The sequence below is a fragment of the Cebus imitator genome, unplaced genomic scaffold (genome assembly GCF_001604975.1).
Source record: "Cebus imitator isolate Cc_AM_T3 unplaced genomic scaffold, Cebus_imitator-1.0 Scaffold54, whole genome shotgun sequence".
NCBI classification, from domain to species: domain Eukaryota; kingdom Metazoa; phylum Chordata; class Mammalia; order Primates; family Cebidae; genus Cebus; species Cebus imitator.
The window spans coordinates 8,412,418-8,436,739 of NW_016107369.1; the positions used below are offsets into that span (position 1 = coordinate 8,412,418).

Below are 24,322 nucleotides of genomic sequence, written 5' to 3' on the forward strand. Positions count from 1 at the left end.
TTTTTTGAGTTGGAGCCTCACTCTATCTCCCAAGCTGGAGTGCGGTGGCACAATCTCAGCTCACTGCCACCTCTGCCTCCCAGGTTCAAGCGATTCTTCTGCCTCAGCCTCCCAAGTAGCTGGGATTATAGGTGCATGCCACCATGCCTGGCTAATTTTTATATTTTTAGTAGAGATGGGAGTTTGCTGTGTTGGCCAGGCTGGTCTCGAACTCCTGACCTCAACTGATCTGCCTACCTTAGCCTCCCAAAGTGCTGGGATTATAGGCGTGAGCCACCGTGCTTGGCCAATTTCCAGAACATTTTTTATTACCCAAAAAAGAAGCCCCATATGTATTATCAGCCATTTCCTAATCCTTCTTCCTTCTACTCCCTAGCAAACACTAATTTACTTTCTATCTGTATGAATTTGCTTATTCTGGACTTTTCACAGAAATGGAATCATACCATGTGTGGTCTTTTGTGACTAGGCTTTTTTCATTTAGCATAATGTTTTCAAGGTTCATCCATGTTGTATCTTGTATCAGAATTTAATTTCTTTTTTAAGGCTTAATATCTTGAATTAATTGCTTTAATAAAAAAGAAAAAAAGGCTTACTAATATTCCATTGTATGGATAGACCATATTTGTTTATCCATTCGTCAGTTGATGGGCATTTGGGGGGTTTTGCTTTTTGGCTGTTATGAATAATGCTACTGTGGACACTAGTGTACAACACAAGCTTTTGTGTAAGCATATTTTTTCACTTTTCTTGGATCTATATCTAGGAGTGAAATTGCTAATCATGTAGCAGTTCTGTGTTTAACTTTTTGAGGAACCACCAAACTTTATCATCATAACTATACCATTTTATTATATTCCCATTCCCAATGTATGAATGTTCCAGTTTCACTACATCTTTCCAATACTTGTTATTATCTGTGTTTTTAAGAAAAGTTACCATGTCCATCCTTGTGGATGGGAAATAGTATTTTATTGTGATTTCTATTTGCATTTCACTAAATGACTAATGATGTTGAGTATCTTTTCATGTACTTATTGACTAATTATATCTTTGAACCTGAACAAATGTCTGTTCAAATCCTTTGCCAATTTAAAAATTAGAATATTTGTCTTTTTTTTTAATTTTCTTTTTTTTTTTTTTAATTTTTTTGGGGGATGCTATGACTCGGATATACTTGTCTTTTTATTGTTGAGCTGAAAGAGTTCTTTCTGTTCTCTTGTCAGAAAAATGATTTTCAAATATTTTTTTCCATTCTGTAGATTGTTTTTCCACTTTCTTAGGGCTAGTCTTTGAAACAGTGTTCTTAATTTTGATGATGTCTAGTTTACTTTGTCATCTGTGTCATATCTAAAAAGCATTGCCTAATCCAAAGTCATGAAGACTTGTACATCTATATTTTTTTTTCTAAGAGTTTTATAATCTAGCTCTTACATTTATGTCTCTGATCCATTTTGACTTAATTTTTGTATGTGGTGTGAAGTAGGGGTCCAACTTCATTATTTTTCATGTGGCTATTCAGTTATTCTGGCCCCATTTATTGAAAAGACTATTTTTTCCCGTCAAATTATTTGTCTGGTCACTTTTATCAAATGTCAATTTACGAGAAATATGAAGGTTTATTTCTAGATTCTCGGTTCCACTCCATTAATCTATGTCTGTCCTTATGCCAATACCACCCTTTCTTTTTTTTTTTGAGACGGAGTTTCGCTCTTGTTACCCAGGCTGGAGTGCAATGGCGCGATCTCGGCTCACCGCAACCTCCGCCTCCTGGGTTCAGGCAATTCTCCTGCCTCAGCCTCCTGAGTAGCTGGGACTACAGGCACGCGCCACCATGCCCAGCTAATTTTTTGTATTTTTAGTAGAGACAGGGTTTCACCATGTTGACCAGGATGGTCTCGATCTCTTGACCTTGTGATCCACCCCCCTCGGCCTCCCAAAGTGCTGGGATTACAGGCGTGAGCCACTGCGCCCGGCCCCCACCCTTTCTTAATTGGTATGACTTTGTGGTAAATTTTGAAATTAGGAGATGCGATTCCAACTTTGTTCTTTTGAAGATTGTTTTGGCTATTCTGAGTCCTTTGCATTTAATAAATCTTGGGATAATTTTGTTAATTTCTACAAAATAGATGGCTGGGATTTTGATGGGAATTGCATCAAATCTGTAGCTTTGTGGACCATTGACATCTTCCTCCCTGCCCCCCGCCCCAGACAGAGTCTCACTCTTGCTTGAGCTGGAGTGCAGTGGTGTGATTATGGCTCACCACAGCTTTGACCTCCTAGGCTCAGTTGATCCTCCTGCCTCAGCCTCCTAAGTAGCTGGAGCTGCAGGCATGCTCCACTTTTTCTATTTTTTGGAGGGACAGGGTTTCGCCATGTTGTCCAGGCTAGTCTCGAACTCCTGGGCTCAAGCTATTCATCTGCCTTGATCTCCCAAAGTGCTGGGATTAGAGGTGTGAGTCACTGTGCGTGGCCCTATAGGTATCTTAGTAAGTTGTCCAGTCCGTGATCATGGGATATCTTTCCATTTATTTAGAACTCCTTTAACTTTTCTCAGTGATGTTTTGTAGCATCTGTATATTGAATCTTATTTTACCATGCACTAATTACAGGGTGAAGTAGCTAATGAGAAGAAATGAGTTTAACTTTCCTTGTACTATCTGACCTGATCTCATTAAGTTGAGTTGTATACTGATACTCAGCTATTTTTGATGTATAAAATCAGCAGTTTCATGTTTCAGTTTAACACTTTCATTGCTTGACCATATGCTAATGAGATTAACTAATACATTAATTAAGCTAAGCTGCTATTACAAAGAGGCCTGCAGATATGGAGGCTTAAATGAGATAGAAGTATATTCTCTTTCAAGAACTAGTCTAGATAGTCCAGGCTGGCAGGGCAACTGTGTCTCATGAGATCTTTTAGGAACCTAGGTTCTTTTAGATTCCCCCAGTGCACTGACCTTGACCAAATGGTTAAATGGGGCGACTGTTACATGTGTATTACAGTTTTCGTAAAAGAGGAAGGAGAGCTTATTCATGTCAAGCACAGTTTATCTTAATTTGGAGACCATCCAGAAGTTGTACACATCTCTGCACTCCCCATTTGCCTGCACTTGGTTATGTGGGCACACCTGGCTCCAAGGGAGGCAGACAAATGTATGTTCTAGCTGGACAACTGTGTGCCCCACTAAAGCTCTCACTATGGAAAAGCAGGAAGAGTGGCTTTGAGGGGACAAGCAGCCACTTGTCACACTCAGCTTTCTCTTGCGTTTCTTAATGGAAAACTATGACTTCTCAGCAACATGATTGTTATCTACGTCCAATATTCCTACTAGGTTTCTTCTCCCAGACTAACCCTGAAATTGCCCAGGTTTTATTGTCACACACTCCAGAGGTTTCTGCTGGCGATGATTTGGACAGAGTTGTGTCACGTATCCAAGCATGTTCCCAGTGGGAAGGGAAAGCACAGATGCCCCACACGGAGTCTTCTCAGGATGACAGAAATGGTAGATAGGGAAGGACAAGGCCATTACAGAACTTTTTTCTCCACCAAAAGAATAAGGGCAAGACCTTTCAGCTTTTAACCTAAGTATCCTTATTATAAGACTAACCTCTAGGTCTTGCCCTATAACCATGATCCTAAAAGTAGACTTGAAGAGCCTCTGGTGAGAGGCATCTGATAAAATTATTCTACTCTCTAGAGGAAATTGCTTGGAGGTAAACCTCAAATCAAAAGCACTTTGGATGATGTATCTTGGATACTGCCACATGGTCTGCCAGTAGGTCTCTAGTTTCTCTAGTCTAAATTTGTTCCCAGGACTTAGGCCTCCTGACACAGTTTGGCTGATGATCGTGGTTTGAAAACACAATTCACCCTCCTCCCTAGCTGTCTTAGCTTCTATGCTGCAGGATTTCCTTCAAGGTACAATTTATAATCCACTAAATGGGCCCTTCATTCCTCCTTCCTCAAACCTATCCATCTAAGTAGCTCTAAATGGTTTCTCACCTTTAGCAGAGGAAGATGTGTGCCCAGTGCTGTACATAAAGCAATGCTTGTACGCTGGTAACTGTTGTTACCACCTACAAATGCTTAAGGGCTGGGTTCTGTGGTAATGTTATAAATATTTTATATTCTTCACAAGAATCTCCAAAAGTGGGGATTATTATTTCCATTTTATAGATGAGGTAACTGGGCTCAGACAGTTTCAGTCATGTGCCTAAGTTCACCCAGGTGGCAGACATAAAGCTATGATTAGAACTAGATATGTGTGTAGTGAAAATCTGTGCTTATAGTTATGCCACCATCTGTATGCTCTTGTTCCTGCACTCAAGGCAGCCTCTTTCTGAATGATCAGCCCACCATGCCTAGGGCCCAGCAGGGTGTCCCAGGGAGGGGCAGGGCATGCCTAGGAACTTGGTACAAAGCTGTTTCCCAAACTGACTTGTAACTCACTGACTCATTCAAGAAGCGTTTGTGGAATGCTTGCCCTGTGCCAGGTACTGGCTGAGCCTGAGTGCCCCACACCTTGCCCCTCCTGGAACTCATCCAGGGCTGGGGGCCTCTGCGCCTCTGCTATTCCATAGTGCCCAGGACCAACTGGTTTGTCGTCCTGCTTTTTGAGTGTGCTTCTAAAGTTCTCCTGCTGTGATGGAGGGTGAGATGATAAAGGGCTGGATTCTCAACTATGTAAGTTTCCCAATCTGCTTGGACTGGGGACTGCCTCAAGAAGGCTATTGCTGAAATCTTTACCTTTCTTTGTGCTGTGTGGGTACAGCAGTGGCTTCAGTCAGAGGGCATTGTCCCACAAGACCTTCTTGCCTGTTGGATGTGGGATGAGGTGGAGGCATTTTCTTAATCATTTTAAGTTTAAAAAATTACAATAGTAAAATGTTTTCTATAGAAAAAAAATTTGAAAATATGTATAAACAAGAAAGAAGAGACAGGGAAAGAAAATCACCATGAACCCACTTATAGAGATAATGTGTATTGATATTTTGGTGTGTTTACTCCTATTCATATGCCCGTCTGCTTATCCCTAGTGGGATCTCTCTGTTTTGTAAGTTGCTTTTTGAATGTAATATAGCATGAACATATTACCACATTAATAAATATGTTGTTATGTCAGTAAGTCTATCAATATATATATTACATATATGTTAATAAATATCATTTTGAATGAGGGTTCAGTTCATAACAAAAAGAATTACATGCTACTTTCAGTTTACAAAGCCCTTTCACATACATCAGTTCAATTATCTTTGCCAAAGACTATTAAACAGTGTGGTTCCTGGAATGTGGAATGTGGGGTCACAGATAATTACCAAGTTCAAGACATTCCTCAGCCCACCTCATTCAAGGGAGACTGGTCCCCTCCTTTCAGTGCATGGACCCTGAGCTGAGCTGACAGTCTAGAGATGGTACAGGTTACTATGAAATAGAGCTCTGGCCCAGGACAAGCATGAAGTTGCTGTGCCTTTTGTCAAGAAAGGTGGCTGTCTACTTTTCCTCACTTGGAAAAAAAAACCAAATACCCCTCCTACACCTCTGACTCTAGGAAATGGTTGAAGGGATTACCAAGCCTTGGGAGGTGGTTAATTATTGACTCAAGAGTAAATCCTCTGAGAATTGGGTTAGGCAGTGAGGGCTTTTAGGAAATTACTGGCTGCACTGGGGGAGCTGGTGGGTCTGTGTTGTGGGGAGGAATTCAGAGGCAGTGACTTAGCTGAGCGGGGACTCAGAGGCAGTGACTTAGCTGAGCGGGGACTCAGAGGCAGTGATGACTTAGCTGAGTGGGTTCTTCCAGGCTGCTTGCAGATGGTCGTCAAAGGACTTATTGACCTTTTAATCTTTGGAGGGGAACTAAGTTGGCTAAACCTCAGGTAAATCCCTACTGTCCACCTCTCCCCGGAGCTTAGATCCATGTAAACTTTTATTTCTCTTTAATTTCTGCAGTCTTTTTTCCTGCCAACGGAATACCAAGTCTTCATTTATATCACCCGCCTTCCATTGTAGAGATAAAGAGGGACATTGGCAGAGGAAAACCAGTTTAGTCAGCCTCAGAAAGCCTTCTTCTCTGAATGCCAGTGTCCCTCAGCTGTTACCAACACTGTAGCTCGACATAAGCCTCCTCAGACACATTCTCATTTCAGGCCCTGTCCAAGAAGCCACAGTGCTGCTAGCCATAGATAGTCATAGATGGTAATTTCTGGACAAGGGGTAGTTGTTGGTGTTAGTGATTCCTTGTAACAGTTCTGCAAGGTCAGTATTGCTGTCTTTGTTGTCAGGATGGGGAAACTGAGGTTTGGAGAGGTGAACTTGCTTCCCTAAGGGCACATAGCTGTTAAGAGAATCCAGGCATTTGACTCAAGTCTGTTTAGATCTTTCTCTGGTAGCATTCTGCCTATGTTCTCACATTCCTTTTAGCTGTGGAACCCCTGAAATGGGATAGAATGCAGACGAACAAAGAAACAGGCCAGGTAAGAGTAGAGCTGCCCTGGCTGGAGATAATGGGGCCAGTCCCAGTCCCCTCTCCACCCCACTCCCGACTGCTTCCAGGTGGTCTGAGACACCTTCACAGGACGCTTAGAGCTCAGTGTGAAAACTGTCACAGAAAGGTTGCAGGGACACAAACAGGACATATTTGGGTCTTTGAAGCACTCTATGATCTTTCCAGGTAGTTAGGGTCCAGATACCAACCGTCTTTGCCTGGCTAGGAGAAAAGGGCTCTGTGCGACCTTTGGTTTTTATTCTCCAGGTTGGAGGTGGGCATTAATTCCAAGAGCAAGCAATGGAGGATAACAGTGGCTCTGACCTAAGAATCTGGTCAGCAGGGCTGAGAGTTCCTGGAGGTCACTTGGTAGAGGCTCCCCAGCATGACCACTACCTGGATAAGTCACATGAAAGGTTTCTCAGGAAACTGCAGTTTTGATGGTGTTTGGGTTTTACTCTAGCCTGCAGGACTGTCTGACCAAGCACTCACTTCTGTACCCACGCACCCACCCACTCACATATCTATGAGTGTTTCCTGTGTACCAGAGCTTGGGCTAGGCCCTGAGAATGCTAAGATTAAAAACAACTCTCCCTGCTCTTTAGGAGCCCATAGGCTGGCAGACAAACAACTACAATATATGGCAGCCCAAACAGCTGAGTAACACCTGGGGATGTTGGAAAGGCATCCTAAAGTGTCCAACACTATTCTCATCAGCCTCCAAACTAAAATCCATCTCCTTGTCTAGACAAATCAAGACCAACTGGCTACTAGGCTTTTTGTTTTTTCCTGGCAAAATGCTTAAAGAAAATGATAGTATTTGAAAGCCTCACTGGGGTAAAGCCATCATCCGATGAATGAATAAATGGTGAGACATTTGAGTCAGATCTTGAAAGATGATTAGAGTTTACCAAGCAGAGAAATGGTAGAGGGCATTCTAGGGAGAAGAAATTGGGAATTGGTCTGGGCCCACCATGATGTACTCTGTGTATGCCCTTAGTAATATGCTATTAAACACGTCTAAAACTTGCTTTCCTCATGTGCAAAATGTTGATAATACCTATCGTAACTGTTGTAGAGATACACAGTGATCTTTGTAAAATACCTCAGCATTCTTCACATATGAGGTTTCATAATAAGAAGCTACTGGGTTTATTATTATTATTATTAGTTATTTTGAGACAGAGTCTTACTCCATTTCCCAGGCTGGAGTCCACTGGCGCAACCTTGGCTCACTGCAGCCTTTGACTCCTGGATTTAAGCAATCATCCTCCCTCAGTTTCCCAGTAGCTGGGATTACAGACATGCACCACCACATCTGGCTAATTTTTGTATTTTTAGTAGAGATGGAGTTCCACCATGTTGGCCAGGCTGGTCTTGAACTCCTGACCTCAAGTGATCCGCCTGTCTCGGCCTCCCAAAGTGCTGAGATTACAGATATGAGTCACCATGCCCAGCCTATTATTATTTTTTAAATTAATATGACCTTTGTTGCTGGTTGCAAAACTATTGTTGAGTTTGGTGTTGAAAACATAAGGAGAGCCATTCTTCTAACTATTCATAGCCATATGGTTTCTTGTCTTGACTTATTCCTGGAAGGACCGAGTGCTGTGTGATTGTGTCTGGTTCTGATGGTGAATTCACAGACTAATTCTTTCATTAAGCTTTGTACTCCACATTCACTGACTCATGGGACACGAGAAAAGAAATTCTTTGTGTGGACTTGAAAGATAGAGAGGGCACACTGAAGTTCTCACAGCTGATGTGCTGCTCTGTTCTACTGATATGGTCTACCCTTGTGAAACTTTTCCCTTTGAATTAGACAAAGATCTTGGTTAAGGACCCACTCACACTGATCCGGGCCCACAGAAATCTATTCAACTTAGTGGGCATTTAAAGAAATCTTTTTTTTTTTTTTCTTTGAGACGGAGTTTCACTCATGTTACCCAGGCTGGAGTGCAATGGTGCGATCTCGGCTCACCGCAACCTCCGCCTCCTGGGTTCAGGCAATTCTCCTGCCTCAGCCTCCTGAGTAGCTGGGATTACAGGCACGCACCACCATGCCCAGCTAATTTTTTGTATTTTTAGTAGAGACGGGGTTTCACCATGTTGACCAGGATGGTCTCGATCTCTTGACCTCGTGATCCACCCGCCTCGGCCTCCCAAAGTAAAGAAATGTTTTATAGAACAAAATCTGCTTTCAGTGGTTAGCTCTCTGCTTTTTATAAAGCTAAAACAATATATATATCTGTTAATCCTAGCACTTTGGGGAAAAAAATGTATCTGTGACAAAAGCTGAAGTTTTCTTAAAACAAAAAAATTTATACTTGGGAGGCTGTCTTTTCTCCCAGTTTATTTCATTAATAATAGTGACAATAGGCCAGGTGTGGTGGCTCATGCCTGTAACCCCAGCACTTTGAGAGGCTGAGGCAGGAGGATCACTTGAGGTCAGGAGTTTGAGAGACCAGCCTGGCCAATGTGGTGAAAACCCATCTCTACTAACAATACAAAAATTTGCCAGACATGGTGGCGCACTCCTGTAATCCCAGCTACTCGGGAGGTGGAGGCAGCAGAATCTCTTGAACCCGGGAGACAGAGGTTGCAGTGAGCCAAGATTGCGCCACTGCACTCCAGTCTGAACAACAGAGCAAAACTCCATTTCAAAAAACAAAAAAACAATAAGGATAACAAAAGAGCTATGGCCATTGGGCACTTATTAAAACATTATAGTAGCTCATTTAATTAAACATTAGCCTAGCCAGACTGATAGTGTTATTTGTGCTTTACAGATGAGGAATTAGAGGCTTAGAGAGGCGTACCTTGCGCAAGGTCATATAGGTAAGGAAGTATGGAAGAATACTCGAAAACCTAGTGTTCTTCACTCCAGAGATTTTGCTTTTAGCTAGTAGGCTTTATGGCTTCCCTTTATGATCACATTAGTATTTCTATTTCATTAGTCTTGCTATATGTTGGGGAGAATGTGGGCTGCTCAGAAAAGCCTCATGAGCTATTGGAGTTAAGTTGTACCTGAGGTTTATTACATGGCTTCTGTCTTCTTCCTCTCCTTAGCTATGGGGTGCTGCTTTGGGAGTTGCTGACTGGTGAGGTGCCCTTTCGAGGCATTGATGGCTTAGCAGTTGCCTATGGAGTGGCCATGAACAAACTCGCCCTTCCTATTCCTTCTACATGCCCAGAACCTTTTGCCAAACTCATGGAAGGTAAGTAACCCCTGGTCTGAACCAAGCTGGAGACACTTTGCTTTCTTATAAGCACTGGGTAAAGTTTGGCCAATTCTATGAGATTGATTATTGAAAGAGGTGATAAAGTTTTAGTCACCTAAGGAGGAATCCTATGGGCAACTATCTTCTTCAAGATGACGTCCACACCCTGCTTCAAGCGGGTCACATCTGCAGGGACGGTAGAAGTTAAATTAGTAACAAAAGCCTGCAAGGCACTACTTCAGCATATTCTTATCTAATGCAAAATCAGAAAATATAGCAACTTTTATGTCAGGACCTCTGAGTGCCTTAAGAGAAGTGAAGAACATCTGAGGAGAAGGAACTCTAAAAGTCATCTAGTCAAACCCCATAATTTTGTAAGTAAGGAAACTAAAGCTAAGCGAAGTTGAGTAGATGGGTGGCCGCCCCATTAGGGAGTGGCTGAGCTGCGATTAGGTAGAATTCACTTTCCCTGACTCCCACTAGAATGCTTTTCATCCTCTCCTCCTCATCACCCCATTGTGGTTGGAGAAGGGCTAACTCGTTTATTTATGGGAAACTGAGGCCCAGGGCATGGTTCCTCATTGTTCTTGAATCAGGTAGTAGCGTGGTAAATTGTGTTATGGCAGTGCTTTGTACAAGAAAACTCTTTGGGCTCACTTTTCTTATTCTTAATTAACAGCCAGAATGGAATGAATAACAAACTGCTGCACCTTATTTCCATTTTCACTCTTTATGGTTGTAATGGTGGGCAGCTTGGTTTACTTCCTGAGCCCTATTTCAGGTTATCTAAGTTCTGATCTCTGTTTCTGGAAGAAGTAAGAAGTAGTTTTCTGGAAAGTGAGGCCATGTAATAGCCTAAGTCTTATATGTTTGCCTCTATCCACTCATACTCTCTGTGTATCCGCATGTTCTGTTCAGACTGTTGGAACCCTGATCCCCACTCACGACCATCTTTCACGAATATCCTGGACCAGCTAACCACCATAGAGGAGTCTGGTTTCTTTGAAATGCCCAAGGACTCCTTCCACTGCCTGCAGGATGACTGGAAACATGAGATTCAGGAGATGTTTGACCAACTCAGGGCCAAAGAAAAGGTAAAAACAACAACAACAACAACAACAAAACGAAAAGAAAAAAGATATGCATTGAATTAGTAGACCTCATCCACTGGGGCCTCTGGACTGGGTCTGACTGACCACCCTGATTCTAGCATGCCCACCTTCCTGCTTGGTGTCTACTTAATTGTCTGAACCAGAGAAGAACAGTTACCAGTGGGATGTCTCACCCTGCCAGCTGGAAATATGAGAGGTTCTGGAAATATTTCATGATTCTCTAATGGACTTCTAGAGGAAGGTTAACTTGATACAGGGACACTTCAACCTTGAGGATAGTTATCAGAACATCCTCCAGTGTCTTTTTGACATCAGAATCAGAAATAGAATATCAGCTAAAAATACCATGGGTCTGAAATTGTGTGGCATTTTTCATGTTTTTATGAAAAGTATTTCAAGCTCAAACCAACCAGGGAGTTCAGAGACTCCTACCCTACCAGAGATCTGTCTTTTTGTTTCGGTGGCCATTCCCTAATTGGCCCCTTTCCATTCCCTCAGTGTGTCCCCTAGCAGTCAGTATACACACAGGTGAAGCCAGTCACATGCAGCTATATTGCTTATATAGGCGCAGAACTAAATCTAAGGGATGTAGCCAGGGGCAAAAGTGAAGTCTTTATAGATTTGGTTAATTTCTTTTTTCTTTTCTCACTCTGCACTATGGGAATTTGGGATGTTAATAGCCATATGATAATAATGATAGCTAAAATTGTTTATGGCTTTATGGTTTCCCACTTTTTCCACTTGAAAAGTTTGATGAAACCTTTTTTATTGGTTTTATCCGGAAGTCCTGTGGCTCCTGCCATCAGTGTGTAGGACAGGTGTTATTATTGTTTCCATCTCAGAGCTGAGGATTGGCAACTTGCCTGAAGTAACAGAGTTAGTAAGTGGAAAAGCAGAATCTTGAATGTGGGTCTTCTGATTCCAAAAACCTATATTCTTTGTAATATTTTATCAGTCCATTCTCACGCTGCTAATAAAGACACACCCAAGACTGGTTAATTTATAAAGGAAGGCGGTTTAATTGACTCACAGTTCCACAGGGCTGGAGAGGCCTCAGCAACTTACAGTCATGGTAGCAAACAGGCCCTTCTTCACATGATGACAGGAAGAAGAAAAAATAAGTGCCCAGTGAAGGGAGAAGCCCCTTATAAAACCATCATATCTCGTGAGAACGAATTCACTATCACAAGAACAGGATGGGGGAAACTACCCCCGTGATTCAATTATCTCTACCTGGTCCCTCCCAGGACACATGGAAATTATGGAAACTACAATTCAAGATGAGATTTAGGTGAGGATACAGCCAAACCATATCAAATATCATTTTTGTTCCCTTACACAAATGACTTGCACATAATTTCTGGAGCTGATTTGAAGTTAATAAACTCTTTTTATGGAATATGGCAATTCTGAACACATTACTGTTTGCCAGGTCAAAAAGCATTCTCTAGAAGAATGGAGCAAACTTAAAATGACTCTTTAGGGACCCTGGTGGGTGGACCTGCACTGACTGTTGAGCAGAATGATTACCAAAGACTCTTCCTCTCACTAAATACTATTCCAGCTAGAAGAATCCCCGGAGTTGCTGACCATTTTTTGTTTTGTTTAGTTTTGTTTAGTTTTGACTGCTGAGTCACTGACTCTTGATTATCTTTCCTTTAATTGATGAAATTATAAGGGTAACAGCCAGTAAGAAAAATGAAGGTTGGATTTTGTCAGTAAGTAGTCACCAGGAGTCAAATTCATTCTTATAAAAGCTAACATTTGTACAGCATGTGCTGTGCGCCATGCTTCCTTATAATTTATATGAATTATCTTATTTAATAAGATAATAGTTGTCTGTTTCAATGATGTCAGTGCTATTAACTCCATATTACATGTGATGTCCATATTAACTTGCCCAAGGCCACACTGTAATGATGGTGAAGCTGGGACCTGAACAGGCACTTTGTTCCAGAGTCCTTGCTCTTAGCCACGATGCTAGGATGTCTCTCTATTAGAAGGCTTGTTGTTTGGTAAGTGAGAGTAAGATGTATAATGAGCTTTCTCTCTGGAGAGATTTTTCTTAACTCATTCTGTATGTGGAATATGTGATTTGCAAACTGTGCAACCCAAATAGGTGTTGCCCAAGTAGAAGACACACCATGTTTGAGTGTCTTCCAGGTGAATGGTGTCATAGGCATATACTCCACAAATATCCTGATTTACCCTGTGATTCAGCTAATTCCTCAGGTTGGATCAACCTACCGCTTCTGAGTATTATTGTGAGAATGCATTGGTGTCATCTGGTATTTGCATTCCATTAAAGAGAGAGGCTTAGAGCTAAACATCCCTTAGATAAGAGCATGCAGGAGATGATGACTTGGAAAACTTGAAATTAGCTTTGACTTTTAAACTTTTACACATAACAGCAAAATAAACCGAAGAGGAATATTTTTTCTACATCTTCCATGAATTTTTGTTCTTTTGGTAATGAAAACAAAGTCATGGGACAGGGAAACAAAGGATTTGGAGGGCGCACAATTAGTGTGAGGTTTATTTCATCAAGGAAGAAGTAGTTCAGAAGTTCAGGTTCAACTCTCCGGAACTTACAATAAATCTGTGTTCCCATAAAGAAGGATTGCATTCATAAAATTGCACTCAGTCTCCTATTATTAGTTCTATTCATTAATTTATTGACTTGATAGTTATTCAGCCACTGGACACCTACCACGTGCCAGACACTTTTCAATGTGCTAATTATTTTCTCATTTATTTTCTATCACTGTTTTAATTTTTTATTTTTTTTTTAAGACAGAGTCTTGCTGGGCGCGGTGGCTCACGCCTGTAATCCCAGCACTTTGGGAGGCCGAGGCGGGTGGATCACGAGGTCAAGAGATCGAGACTGGTCAACGTGGTGAAACCCCGTCTCCACTAAAACTACAAAAAATTAGCTGGGCATGGTGGCGCGTGCCTGTAGTCCCAGCTACTCAGGAGGCTGAGGCAGGAGAATTGCCTGAACCCAGGAGGCGGAGGTTGCGGTGAGCCGAGATCGTGCCATTGCATTCCAGCCTGGGTAACAAGAGTGAAACTCCGTCTCAAAAAAAAAAAAAAAAAGACAGAGTCTTGCTCTGTTACCCAGGCTGGAGTGCAGTGGCGTGATCTTGGCTTACTGCAACCTCCGCCTCCTGGGTTCAAGTGATTCTCCTGCCTCAGCATCCCAAAGAGCAGGACTTACAGGCACCTGCCACCATACCCAGCTAATTTTTGTATTTTTAGTAGAGATGGGGTTTCACTTGTTGGCCAGGATGGTCTCAAATTTCCGACCTCAGGTGATCCACCTGCCTCAGTCTCCCAAAGTGCTGAGATTACAGGCATGAGACACCACGCCTGGCCTTCTTTTTGTCTATCACTTTTATGGCTATTTTGACGTTCTCATGGGGATGGAAGACAAGCTGAATGGGGAGTTTATAGCATCAGAATATTATATTCATTTCTTGATCTCTTTCCTCTCTTCCAGTGTTCACATGCTGCTCAGCTTCTCCAATATGGGTTCACATGCTTGTTTTCTAGCTCTTGGTTCCCTTTCTACACTATTTTGTTTTAATCCAGAAATGGTTACTTCTAGTGAGTATTCCATTGAGAAGTTAGGTTTCAACTACAGAAGTGTTGCTGTGACTCCTTTATTGAAGAAATATCCTGCTTTTTTAGACATGGCTCTCTCAAGTTCTACCCAGCACCCTACTTTAATCGTAGATCCAGGGTAACCAGTGTGAACAGTTTAAATTCTAGATTTAAAACTTTTCTAGACATGCTTTGTTTTCTTTCCTGTTTCCTTGTTCTATACCCTCTCCCTTCTTTCCAGGAATTTAGTGCTGGGCTCACTTATGAACTCATGCAGAAGGATAAAGGGGAGGTAGGGCAGAGGTTCTGCCATCTAATGTGGCTCCTACTTCCATTCTCAGAGCAGGACAAAGGGACTGTTCTTGGGTCACAAGAGGCAATTCCAAATGGGACTTTGTCCCAGTTCCACCCTCTAGCTTTCTGGCTTCAACTCTTCCCCCTAGCAGTGTGACTGGCTGTTCTTCAGGTTTTGCAAGGGCCCGGCCTGCTCTGGGGTGACATCTCCTGTGCTCATTAATGGTTTGTTTCAGGGGAGTGTGACAGAGCAGCAGCCGAATTTGGTTCTAGAGCAAGTGCCTGAAAAAGACCTCAGGAAATGTTCTCTTTTTCCCTTGCTATGCTTTCATGATTCTTCCAGAGCACATCATTGCCCTTTAAGATACAGTGCAAGTTGAAACCACATACCTCAGTGGATTCATTCCCCAAGTGAACGTAAAGATTTAGATGACATGTCTCACATACCTTTTGAGCAGCCACCCTGGAAATACATTTTTATTTGATCGTTAGGTGTTGCCTGGAGGAGGATTTATGTATAGTAGATACATTTGAAGCTGGATTAAGTCGGCACTGGTTTAAAAAACATCTTTTATATAATAGAAAAATCTAGGCTGGGCACGGTGGCTCATGCCTGTAATCTGAGCACTTTGAGAGGCTGAGGCAGGTGGCCAGGAGTTCGAGACCAGCCTAGTTAACTTAGTAAAACCTAACCTCTACTAAAAATACAAAAAATTAGCTAGGTTTGGTGGCACACACCTGTAATCCCAGCTACTTGGGTGGCTGAGGCATGAAAATCATTGAACCAGGGATGTGGAGGTTGTAGTGGGCTGAGATCGCGCCACTGCATTCCAGCCTGGGTGATGGAATGAGGTGCTGTCTCTAAATAAATAAATAAAATAGAACCAAGTCTGTAAATAAATACATGATTATATTTTCTATTCAAACCTCTCTCTATATTTAATCACAGGCAATTTTAATGAAGGAGGAAGGATTAACTAGAAACTGTCAGCCCCCATCTCTCGGGCCTGGCCTATGGCTTTAGCTTCTCTGACTGTCCACTCAGTATGGCTGTTCTGAGCCTTCCTTTCCCCACCATTCAAGGTGATCTGGTGTACATTTACCAGCTATCAAGTCCCCCCTCTCTCTCTACTGAGCATCATAGGAGAGCTCTCCAGGTTGCCATGAGCCCTCTGGGAGCTCTCAGGCCTCAATCCAGTGCCCCTCTGCACTGAACACCCCAGTCTTTTCTCTGATGATTCTGCCCATCCTGCAGGAACTTCGCACCTGGGAGGAGGAGCTGACTCGGGCTGCACTGCAGCAGAAGAACCAGGAGGAACTGCTGCGGCGTCGGGAGCAGGAGCTGGCCGAGCGGGAGATTGACATCCTAGAACGGGAGCTCAACATCATTATCCACCAGCTGTGCCAGGAGAAGCCCCGGGTGAAGAAACGCAAGGGCAAGTTCAGGAAGAGCCGGCTGAAGCTCAAGGACGGCAACCGCATCAGCCTTCCTTCCGGTCAGTGGCCAGGAACTGGCTGGGAAGTTGGAGGAGGGCAAGAAGCTGGTGTGGCAGAGGGTTTGTGGGAGCCCGCAACTGAGCTTGGAAACATGACACCCTGGGGCTCAAAATCTAGCCTATTTGAAATGGGCCATTCTGTCCAATGGAAAGACTGGCGTGCTGAAAATCTACCCCACTCCAGGGAAATTGTTGCATGTGAGTGAACACAGAATATAAAGTGAGGACAGCCTGGCAAGGTCCAGGCTGCTAGAAGCCTGGTGGCTCACAGGGGCACATCTCACCTTAGGCAAACCTGGAGAAGGAAGCATGAAGTTGAGGGGGAGCATTCCATGGTGTGCATGTGTGAGACACAAGAAGTGCTGGCTCTGCAAAATAACTTGTCTCTAAGTTTCTTTTTTTTTTTTTTTTGAGATGGAGTTTTGCTCTTGCTTCCCAGGCTGGAGTGCAATGGCAATATCTTGGCTCACTACAACCTCCACCTCCTGGGTTCAAGCGATTCTCCTGCCCCAGGCTCCCAAGTGGCTGAGATTGCATGTGTGCGCCAGCATGCCTGGCTGATTTTTGTATTTTTAGTAGAGACAGGGTTTCACCATGTTGGCCAGACTGGTCTCGAACTCCTGACCTCAAGTGATCCACCCACCTTGGCCTTCCAAAGTGCCAAGATTACAAGTGTGAGCCACCGTGCCTGATCGAGGTTTCTTTAATAAGTTCTCTAACTGAGATTAGGTTGAATGTAATAAGAATTTACATGATAAGGTTAAACCAAGAGGCTTAGTATATACGAATTTACATGGTAAGATTTACATGTGGCCTTTCAGACACACACATCAAGTGAATAAAGGTACATTTATTATATTACAGCCTTGGGGAAGATATAAAGAAATATAAAACTAGGAATTAGAATCTTTGTGGTGTGTAATGTATCCATGGAGGGAGCTGAATGCTAAAATGTGTGTTGATGTGGATAAAAATATTCATTGTATTCTAAGTCTATAAGGCCCTAGAAAGCAGGCTTATTAGAAGTGTAAGGAACAAAGAAAGAATGGTCTAATAGGGGCAGGAGCAGATGATGTTAAGCACTAGAATGGTGGCTTAAGTACACATAAAGGAACTCATTCCGTGCAGTTGAGTGAATATGTTCATGAGCTGTGTTTGCTGGTTTCCTTGCTGCACATTTATTTTTCCTTTTCGGGCAGCATGGAGTCTTTAAGCGCCCCTTGAGCATCTAGCATGTGCCAGCATATTGTTGCATGCTGGGATGCGGATAGAAAAGCTATAGTTCCCACTTGCAGGGAGATCACAGTCTAATGGGGAGATATAGGTGCAAGCAGGCAGCTGTTTAATATACCTCTTTGATAGAAGAGGAGACTGCAACTCAGAAATTCAGAGCTTAAAGTTTTACATTCTTTATGCTGAACCGTAACTTCCTTTGGAATGTGTCAGAATTGGAGCCATTTGTTCCAGCTCTCTCACTGCCCTAGGTTCCCACAACAGCTAGTTGTTGATGTGCTGCTCTGTCTGCACTTAGTGAGGAGAGTCAGTCTCCCTGCTTCGGTCCTTGAGTAAAGAGGACCAAATCTATCTGATAATAGATTATGTAAAACCAATCATTTTAAGTTAAGTTTCCTAGAATAATCAACCATATCTCATGAGCTAAAAAGCTATTCTTAGTACATAATTGCTCGATCTATATTCATTATATAGACAGCTTTCTGAAGCTCACTAATGAAGTTCACTTGCACAGTGAATTTTCCATCTTTTCATACATTCCTCTCCCCATGTCCCTTGGGAAAAAGAGATGATTCTAAAAGAGAACATTTCCCAGGTGAACAAAGAGCTTTTCAGGAAACTGGGGCCTGTCCCTCAAGAATGCTGAGGAATGTCAGATTTCTTATATGAATTTGCTTATGGGAAATTTTAATGCATACACGTGTTTGTCTTTCCCCAAGCAGATTTCCAGCACAAGTTCACAGTGCAGGCTTCCCCAACCATGGATAAAAGGAAGAGTCTTATCAACAGCCGCTCCAGTCCTCCTGCAAGTCCCACCATCATTCCTCGTCTTCGAGCCATCCAGTGTGAGACTGTTTCCCAAATTAGCTGGGGCCAGAACACACCAGGGGCACCTGTCCCCTGCTCTGTCCAGCCACCGACTGGTCCAGGCTTGCTCCATCCATAACTTCTGCCACCTCTCCTCGACAATGTGTATATACATGCACATATGTACGCAAACCCTTAGCCCTCCCCCTTGTCTCTCTCCATTAACTTTACTAGTGCCTCCTCTACCTTTTAGTCACATATCAGCAAAGGGATTTGTGGGTACTCGTGGGATCTTTAGTGGTTCACAAAGCAATTTAGAGACTGGTTTGTGATGTAGATACGGGTTGCTACCTGGCCTGAGAACCCAGCACACTCTTTGTCATATTTGGGGCATCATTGTTTTTCTTTCGTCCATGCTTCCCAAGAAAGGGTTTTGTTTTCAAAGTATAGACCCTAAGGAAACTTGCCAAAGACTTTATAATAGGCCAAATCTGGACCAGTTTTATCTTTGCTGCAGTATTTGCTTAAAAAAATATACTCACACATACATATAAGTGTATGTGTGTGTGAATATACACCTATATGTGACTGAATTCATTTCCCTGATTTAAAGTCAGAGAGATTTTATTTAAAAATCCAAGATTTCTACTTTTCCTTTAAAAATGAAATCAAATCAGTGGGTTTCTTTTTTCATGTGGCTGCAGTTGGCTATGGCAGCTTCCATATACTCCATATTTTGCCTCAGCCCCTTCAACTCTTTGTGTTTTGGTAACTATCTCACTTTGCTCATCGATGATATAAGCACAATCCCTGGGGCATTTGGGTCTCAACGCTTGCTCCCAGGTATTAATGTCAGAAAAATATTCCTCCTCTCTTATCTCTCTTACTCTAGGCCTGTTCCTTCCCCTCTCCTACTCCTGAGTTCCTTTGCCATAACCTTGAACTCCTCATTTTCTTCCCTCTCTGCCCTTTCTTTCCAAGAATTTCTGCATTTCCACACCTTCCTTACCCCTTGTCTTTTTTTTCCCCCTTCACCTGCCTCCTTATTTGCTCACAATCCAATCCCACCCAACAAAACAAGTTCCTTAAGTCAGATCTGTTTGGAACTCTGGTGGCTGGCCTAAGCCCTAGCTTTTCATTGGATTTGTGAAAACTGAAGAAGTGTTTCCATCTTTAATACTGTGAGAGAGCAAAATGATTGATGGCTGAGAACTCCATTACTTTCCTGGAAGGTTCCACTTGGGCACAGAGTTTTTGATAAGGTCTGACTTCCCTGCAGCTCCAAATGTGTGTGTGTGTCTGGTGGTGTAGAGGCTAGTTTGGGGGAGCCCTGTCTGTCCATTTTCTAGATCCTGTCCAACCCTTGTTATTCACAGTGACACCAGGTGAAAGCAGCAAAACCTGGGGCAGGAGCTCAGTCATCCCAAAGGAGGAAGGGGAGGAGGAGGAGAAGAGGGCTCCAAAGAAGAAGGGGCGGACGTGGGGGCCAGGGACGCTTGGTCAGAAGGAGCTTGCCTCAGGAGATGAAGGGTAAGTGCCAGATGACATGAAATTCTTTCTCACTTGAAGATGGATGCACCATTTAAACATATGATGTGAAATATTTTTTTTCTCTGTCATCTGTTTGAACACTTGCTGAGAAATTACAAGCTTCTTAATCATTACAACAGTTTTTCAACCTCCTTGTTCCCAGAACCTCCTAGGATAGGCATGGAAAACTTTTTCCATAAAGAACCAGATAACACCTATTTTAGGCTTGTGATTCCTATGTCCCTATCCCAACTGTTCAGCTCCACTATTCGAGCACAGAAGCCACCGTAGACATGGGCGATATGTAAATGAATGAGCATGGCTATGTTCCAGTAAAACCTTAGGAAAGCAAGTGGCTGGCAAGGTTTAACCCACCACCTGTAGTTTGCCAACCTCTGAAGGTAGCGAGTAGCCCAAGCATGAACCAAATGTAAAAAGTTTTGCCAGAGTGTTCTGCTTAAACTTGGCTCTTCTTTCTTAAAGCATTCATGCAGAAGAAAGAGAAGAAAGAGCAGAAGTTTACAGGACTCTCTTGCCTAGAGGCTCTTCCTGAAGCAGGGGCAGGTAGCCCTGGTAGTGCAGTTGTATATAACTCCAGGGCCGCTAAAACTTCTTTCTGGCCTTACCCCATTACCACACTCCCATATATGATGGCCTCCTCTGGGCAGGGCACAAGGGGGCTGAGAGCTTTGAATGTGCCTATGTTCTCACTTGTGGGCTTGAAGCCTAGGGGTCAGATTCTCCCTTGAGCCTCAGTTCTTCACAGGATATGCACTCATAGTGTAGTAGTGAAGATCTTTGACTCTGGCACCAGACTGCCTGGGCGTAAACCCTGGCGCCACCACACCTAGCTGTGTGATCTTATGTTTTCTAATTTATAAATGGGATAACATTATTACCTGTCTCATGGAGTTGAGGCAAGGATTAAATAAGTTCATCTTTGTGAGTGCAGAGAGGATGAGCTGGCCCATAGTGAGCATATGTAGATATTAGCTGTGATGACACTTACTGCTTCTCATGCAATTTTACATCATACCCAAAGAATGGGTGGAACCATTTATACTTCACATTCTGGGTGTTAGAAGCTGGCACAGTATTTCTTGATGTTTCTATTAAATATGTGCAAGGATAGCCAGTAGTCTCCTTCTGCGTTTTTTAGTGACTTTCTAAAGAGCTTCTCAGGTTGAGTATTAGCCTTACACGTGCCCTGAACCTGCAAATGGCCTTGGTAGTCCTTTAAATACTAAGATTTCATGTCCAAAATCTGTTACTTTCCCATGTCAGATCTGAGCTGAAGGTAAAAATAACACTTTTATTCATAAAGGATTGACTCTCTGAAGCTAGGCTTTGGAAGTCACTAGATACCTTTGAGCAGAAAGTTTAGATATGTAGGGCAAACTACCTCAGCTGTGTAAGACTCCAGCAATGGAATCCTTGGGGGATGGCAGATTCTTCCACTACGTTTTAAGTGAGAGCTCTCTAGTTTGTCCTTTGAGCCCTAGGCTAGAGTGGGGTTGAGCTGGGTCTGAGAAACTCAGTCACCCTGAGTCTCTTGATATTTCTTGACATTAATGTGATTCCAGATAGAGTTCACCGGGCTGGCTATGGATTTTAACAATTCCTATGGTTCTGCTTCATTTAAAGATTTTTTTTTTTTTGTCTTGGTAGTAAATTATCTTTATTTCACATTGCAAAATGTTAACTTTGGAATTTTTTTCTTCCTCACAAACTTTTGAAAGAATTAAAAAAATACATGACTGACTTTTTTCATGATTCTCAGTTCCCATTGAAGAAATAAAAGTATATTCTACCCAGACTTGAGTGAAGACCTCTTTAATGAAATTTTGAGAACTTCTATATGATAATATTTCTAGTTTTAGTACCTTTTGACTAAAGAAAATATGTGATGACCAAAAGCCGTTTTGAATTCAGTAATGTTAAGTGAGTTTTGCATCCTCATTCTTTTAAAAAAAAATACGTATTTGTCCAAAACATGCATACCTGTCTATAGACGGCTTGGGTATCTGTGGATTCACAGGCCCCCTGCAACTATGCTGCAGCTGCCCAGGGATCTTTGTCCTGGGCCTGTCGTGGCTTAAACAGGACCATCTTGTTAAGATCCTTTCATGGTGTGGGCTTTGCAGCTGGACAGTGGGAAGGCAGCTGGCGATGTAGTGTGAGTGCAGCCTTGGGTGTTGTGGTGTGGGAGAGGCTGAGCTGAATGTGCCCTCCATTGCCTGCTACTGATTCTGTTTATTCATTGAAGATCCCCTCAGAGGCGTGAGAAAGCTAATGGTTTAAGTACCCCATCAGAATCTCCACATTTCCACTTGGGGTGAGTCTCATCTTCACCCTTCCACCAACTGTCCTGGTAACAGTCTCCCCTCCATTTCCTTGTTCTCACAGCATTCCCCATAGAATCAAGCCTCATTATTGCCAGGGCTGAACTGACTTTTTTGTTTTTGTTTTTGTTGTAAGCAGTACCATTGTGCACCTTGGGAAAATTCCTGTGTTGATCTAATTTTACCTTATTCTTCACTCCACTGACCACTCCAATTAGGATACTCCTGGCACCCTTGGTTTTCGAGAGGCAATATGTGGCTATTTATCCTTTGGTCTTCAGCACTGGTTTTGACTTTACTCGTCTGGATTTTCCTGGATCCAGAGCTGGAAGTGATGTTACAAGAGTCTCAGTTGGAAGCCCCAGGCTGTGGGTTTGGCAGCATGCTTGTCTCTTGCTCTATATTTTGGTTGAAACCAGTGGTGGTTGGGACGTACTTTAATTTGCTGGTATTTCTGATAGCACTCGAAACAATTCCGAGGTCAGGGAAAACGTTGGTCCTTCTGTCTCTTTCAAGATGGCTGGGACTTTGGGGGAAGTGAGCTTTAGTTGAATGATTCTTTCTAGCCTTAAAAAAAGAAAGCCACTCTGGTCGTAATCCCGATATTTGCAGGGCAACCATAGCCCATAGATTCCTCAGTCCTCCCTTTTACTGTTCTCTAGGGAAAAGACCAGTGCTTCTAGGCCTCTGGTTCCTGCCTCCTACAAGGGGGTTGGCAGGGTGCCCAGGCTGTATCCTCGGAGAGTTACCGGCTTTCCCTATGAGCTGATTACAGGGATTTGAAAGCGAGCTCCTGTCCTCTGTCTCTCCATCCCCAGACAAACCGAGGGCTCTGCTTCAGCACTGTGCACTACCCACATAGGTCTGTCCCACAGTGCACTGGGTTGGCGTGGTTTTGTTGGTTGATTTTTCATTTTGAAAAGGGGATGGCTTTGAAAGTTCGCTAAGCATGCCATAAAGCTTGGAAGGAGAGCCTGAGAAACGCTGTGCGTGGAGTAGCCTGGTCCACCTCTGCTAGCTTGGCTGCCCGGCGCTTGCCTGGCTTCGCAGGTCTTTGCATCACAGTAACTGTAATGCCACAATGTGTTGTGTTCAGTGTCTGCTTTGAGTGCCTCTCCCTTTAGATGGGCTGAGGCAAGACCCCTGCCAGGAGGACCATCCTTGTTCTTTCTGTTTGCCAGCCTGCCCACTAGTTCTTTCTATAGTTCCATAGCAGCATGCGAGGGGGGTGGGTCATGTCACTGCCCTTTCTTCCCTGGAGCATGTACATTTCTGTTTGTGAAGCAGGTGGGCTTGGTAAGAGTCATTGCCTGTATGTACTCCAAGGTTCTTTGGTAGAATGAAGCAGGTAGGGAGCAATGTCTCCATAGACCCATGGAGCTGAGGGTTGAGTAAGGAAGGTAACCAGTTCTAACAGTTTCCTCTTGTCCTCTGATTCAGCCTCAAGTCCCTGGTAGATGGATATAAGCAGTGGTCATCCAGTGCCCCCAACCTGGTGAAGGGCCCGAGGAGTAGCCCGGCCCTTCCAGGGTTCACCAGCCTTATGGAGATGGGTAAGCATGGCTCTTGTCTTGGCTCTCTCCCTGCTCCCTCAGGGTGTTCTTGCCCAAGCTTCTAGGACCATTTAAGGACCCCTAGCACTGCTTCATGGAGGCTGTCTCCCCTTCTACTCAACCTCTGCCCCCCACCCTGTCTCTTCTTAGTTTGCTCTTCTCCCATTTCATTGAGTCTTCCCAAATTATCATTTCTTCCTCCTGCTGTCATGGAGCCTGCCCTTGGAGTTCTATCCCAAGGGACCAGTGGTAGTCTTCTTAGAGCAATGAAGAAGGGTGAGGCCTTATGTCAGCCATTTACCGTATCTGGGTTTAGTTCCCCAGTGTGGCAAGTCCACAAAGTGGGGGATGGCAGTAAGGACACTGCAGCCTTCCTCCCAGGAAGCTCTTCCCCTGTTGCCCTGTGATGACTGAATGGGGAGGTGCTTCTCCACGCTGTTTCTCAGACAGTGCTGTCTCTGTAGATTTCCAAGGTCATAATACATCACTCAATAGAGTAGGTTTGTTCTGCACTAGGGATTCTAATCCTTTCAGGAGGCTGGTCCTAAGACAACTTGCTAGGCCATTGTTCTAGAAATCCAGAGGCCCTTTTAATTTTAAGGTACGAAAACTTTGGGAATGTTTCTGTTCTAGAATGTTC

The 24,322-nt window shown here is 43.3% G+C and overlaps 1 protein-coding gene across 1 annotated transcript in view; it reads left to right on the forward strand.

Moving 5' to 3' along the window:
* MAP3K9 (mitogen-activated protein kinase kinase kinase 9) overlaps positions 1–24,322 on the forward strand; it is an 89,484-nt gene that overhangs the window by 55,946 nt on the left and 9,216 nt on the right. Inside the window, exons 4-10 of the mRNA XM_017528760.2 lie at positions 9,561–9,709; positions 10,631–10,806; positions 15,977–16,217; positions 18,173–18,295; positions 19,634–19,787; positions 22,054–22,122; positions 23,570–23,682. Coding sequence (XP_017384249.1) covers positions 9,561–9,709; positions 10,631–10,806; positions 15,977–16,217; positions 18,173–18,295; positions 19,634–19,787; positions 22,054–22,122; positions 23,570–23,682 — 1,025 coding nt within the window. The remainder of the gene's footprint in view (positions 1–9,560; positions 9,710–10,630; positions 10,807–15,976; positions 16,218–18,172; positions 18,296–19,633; positions 19,788–22,053; positions 22,123–23,569; positions 23,683–24,322) is intronic.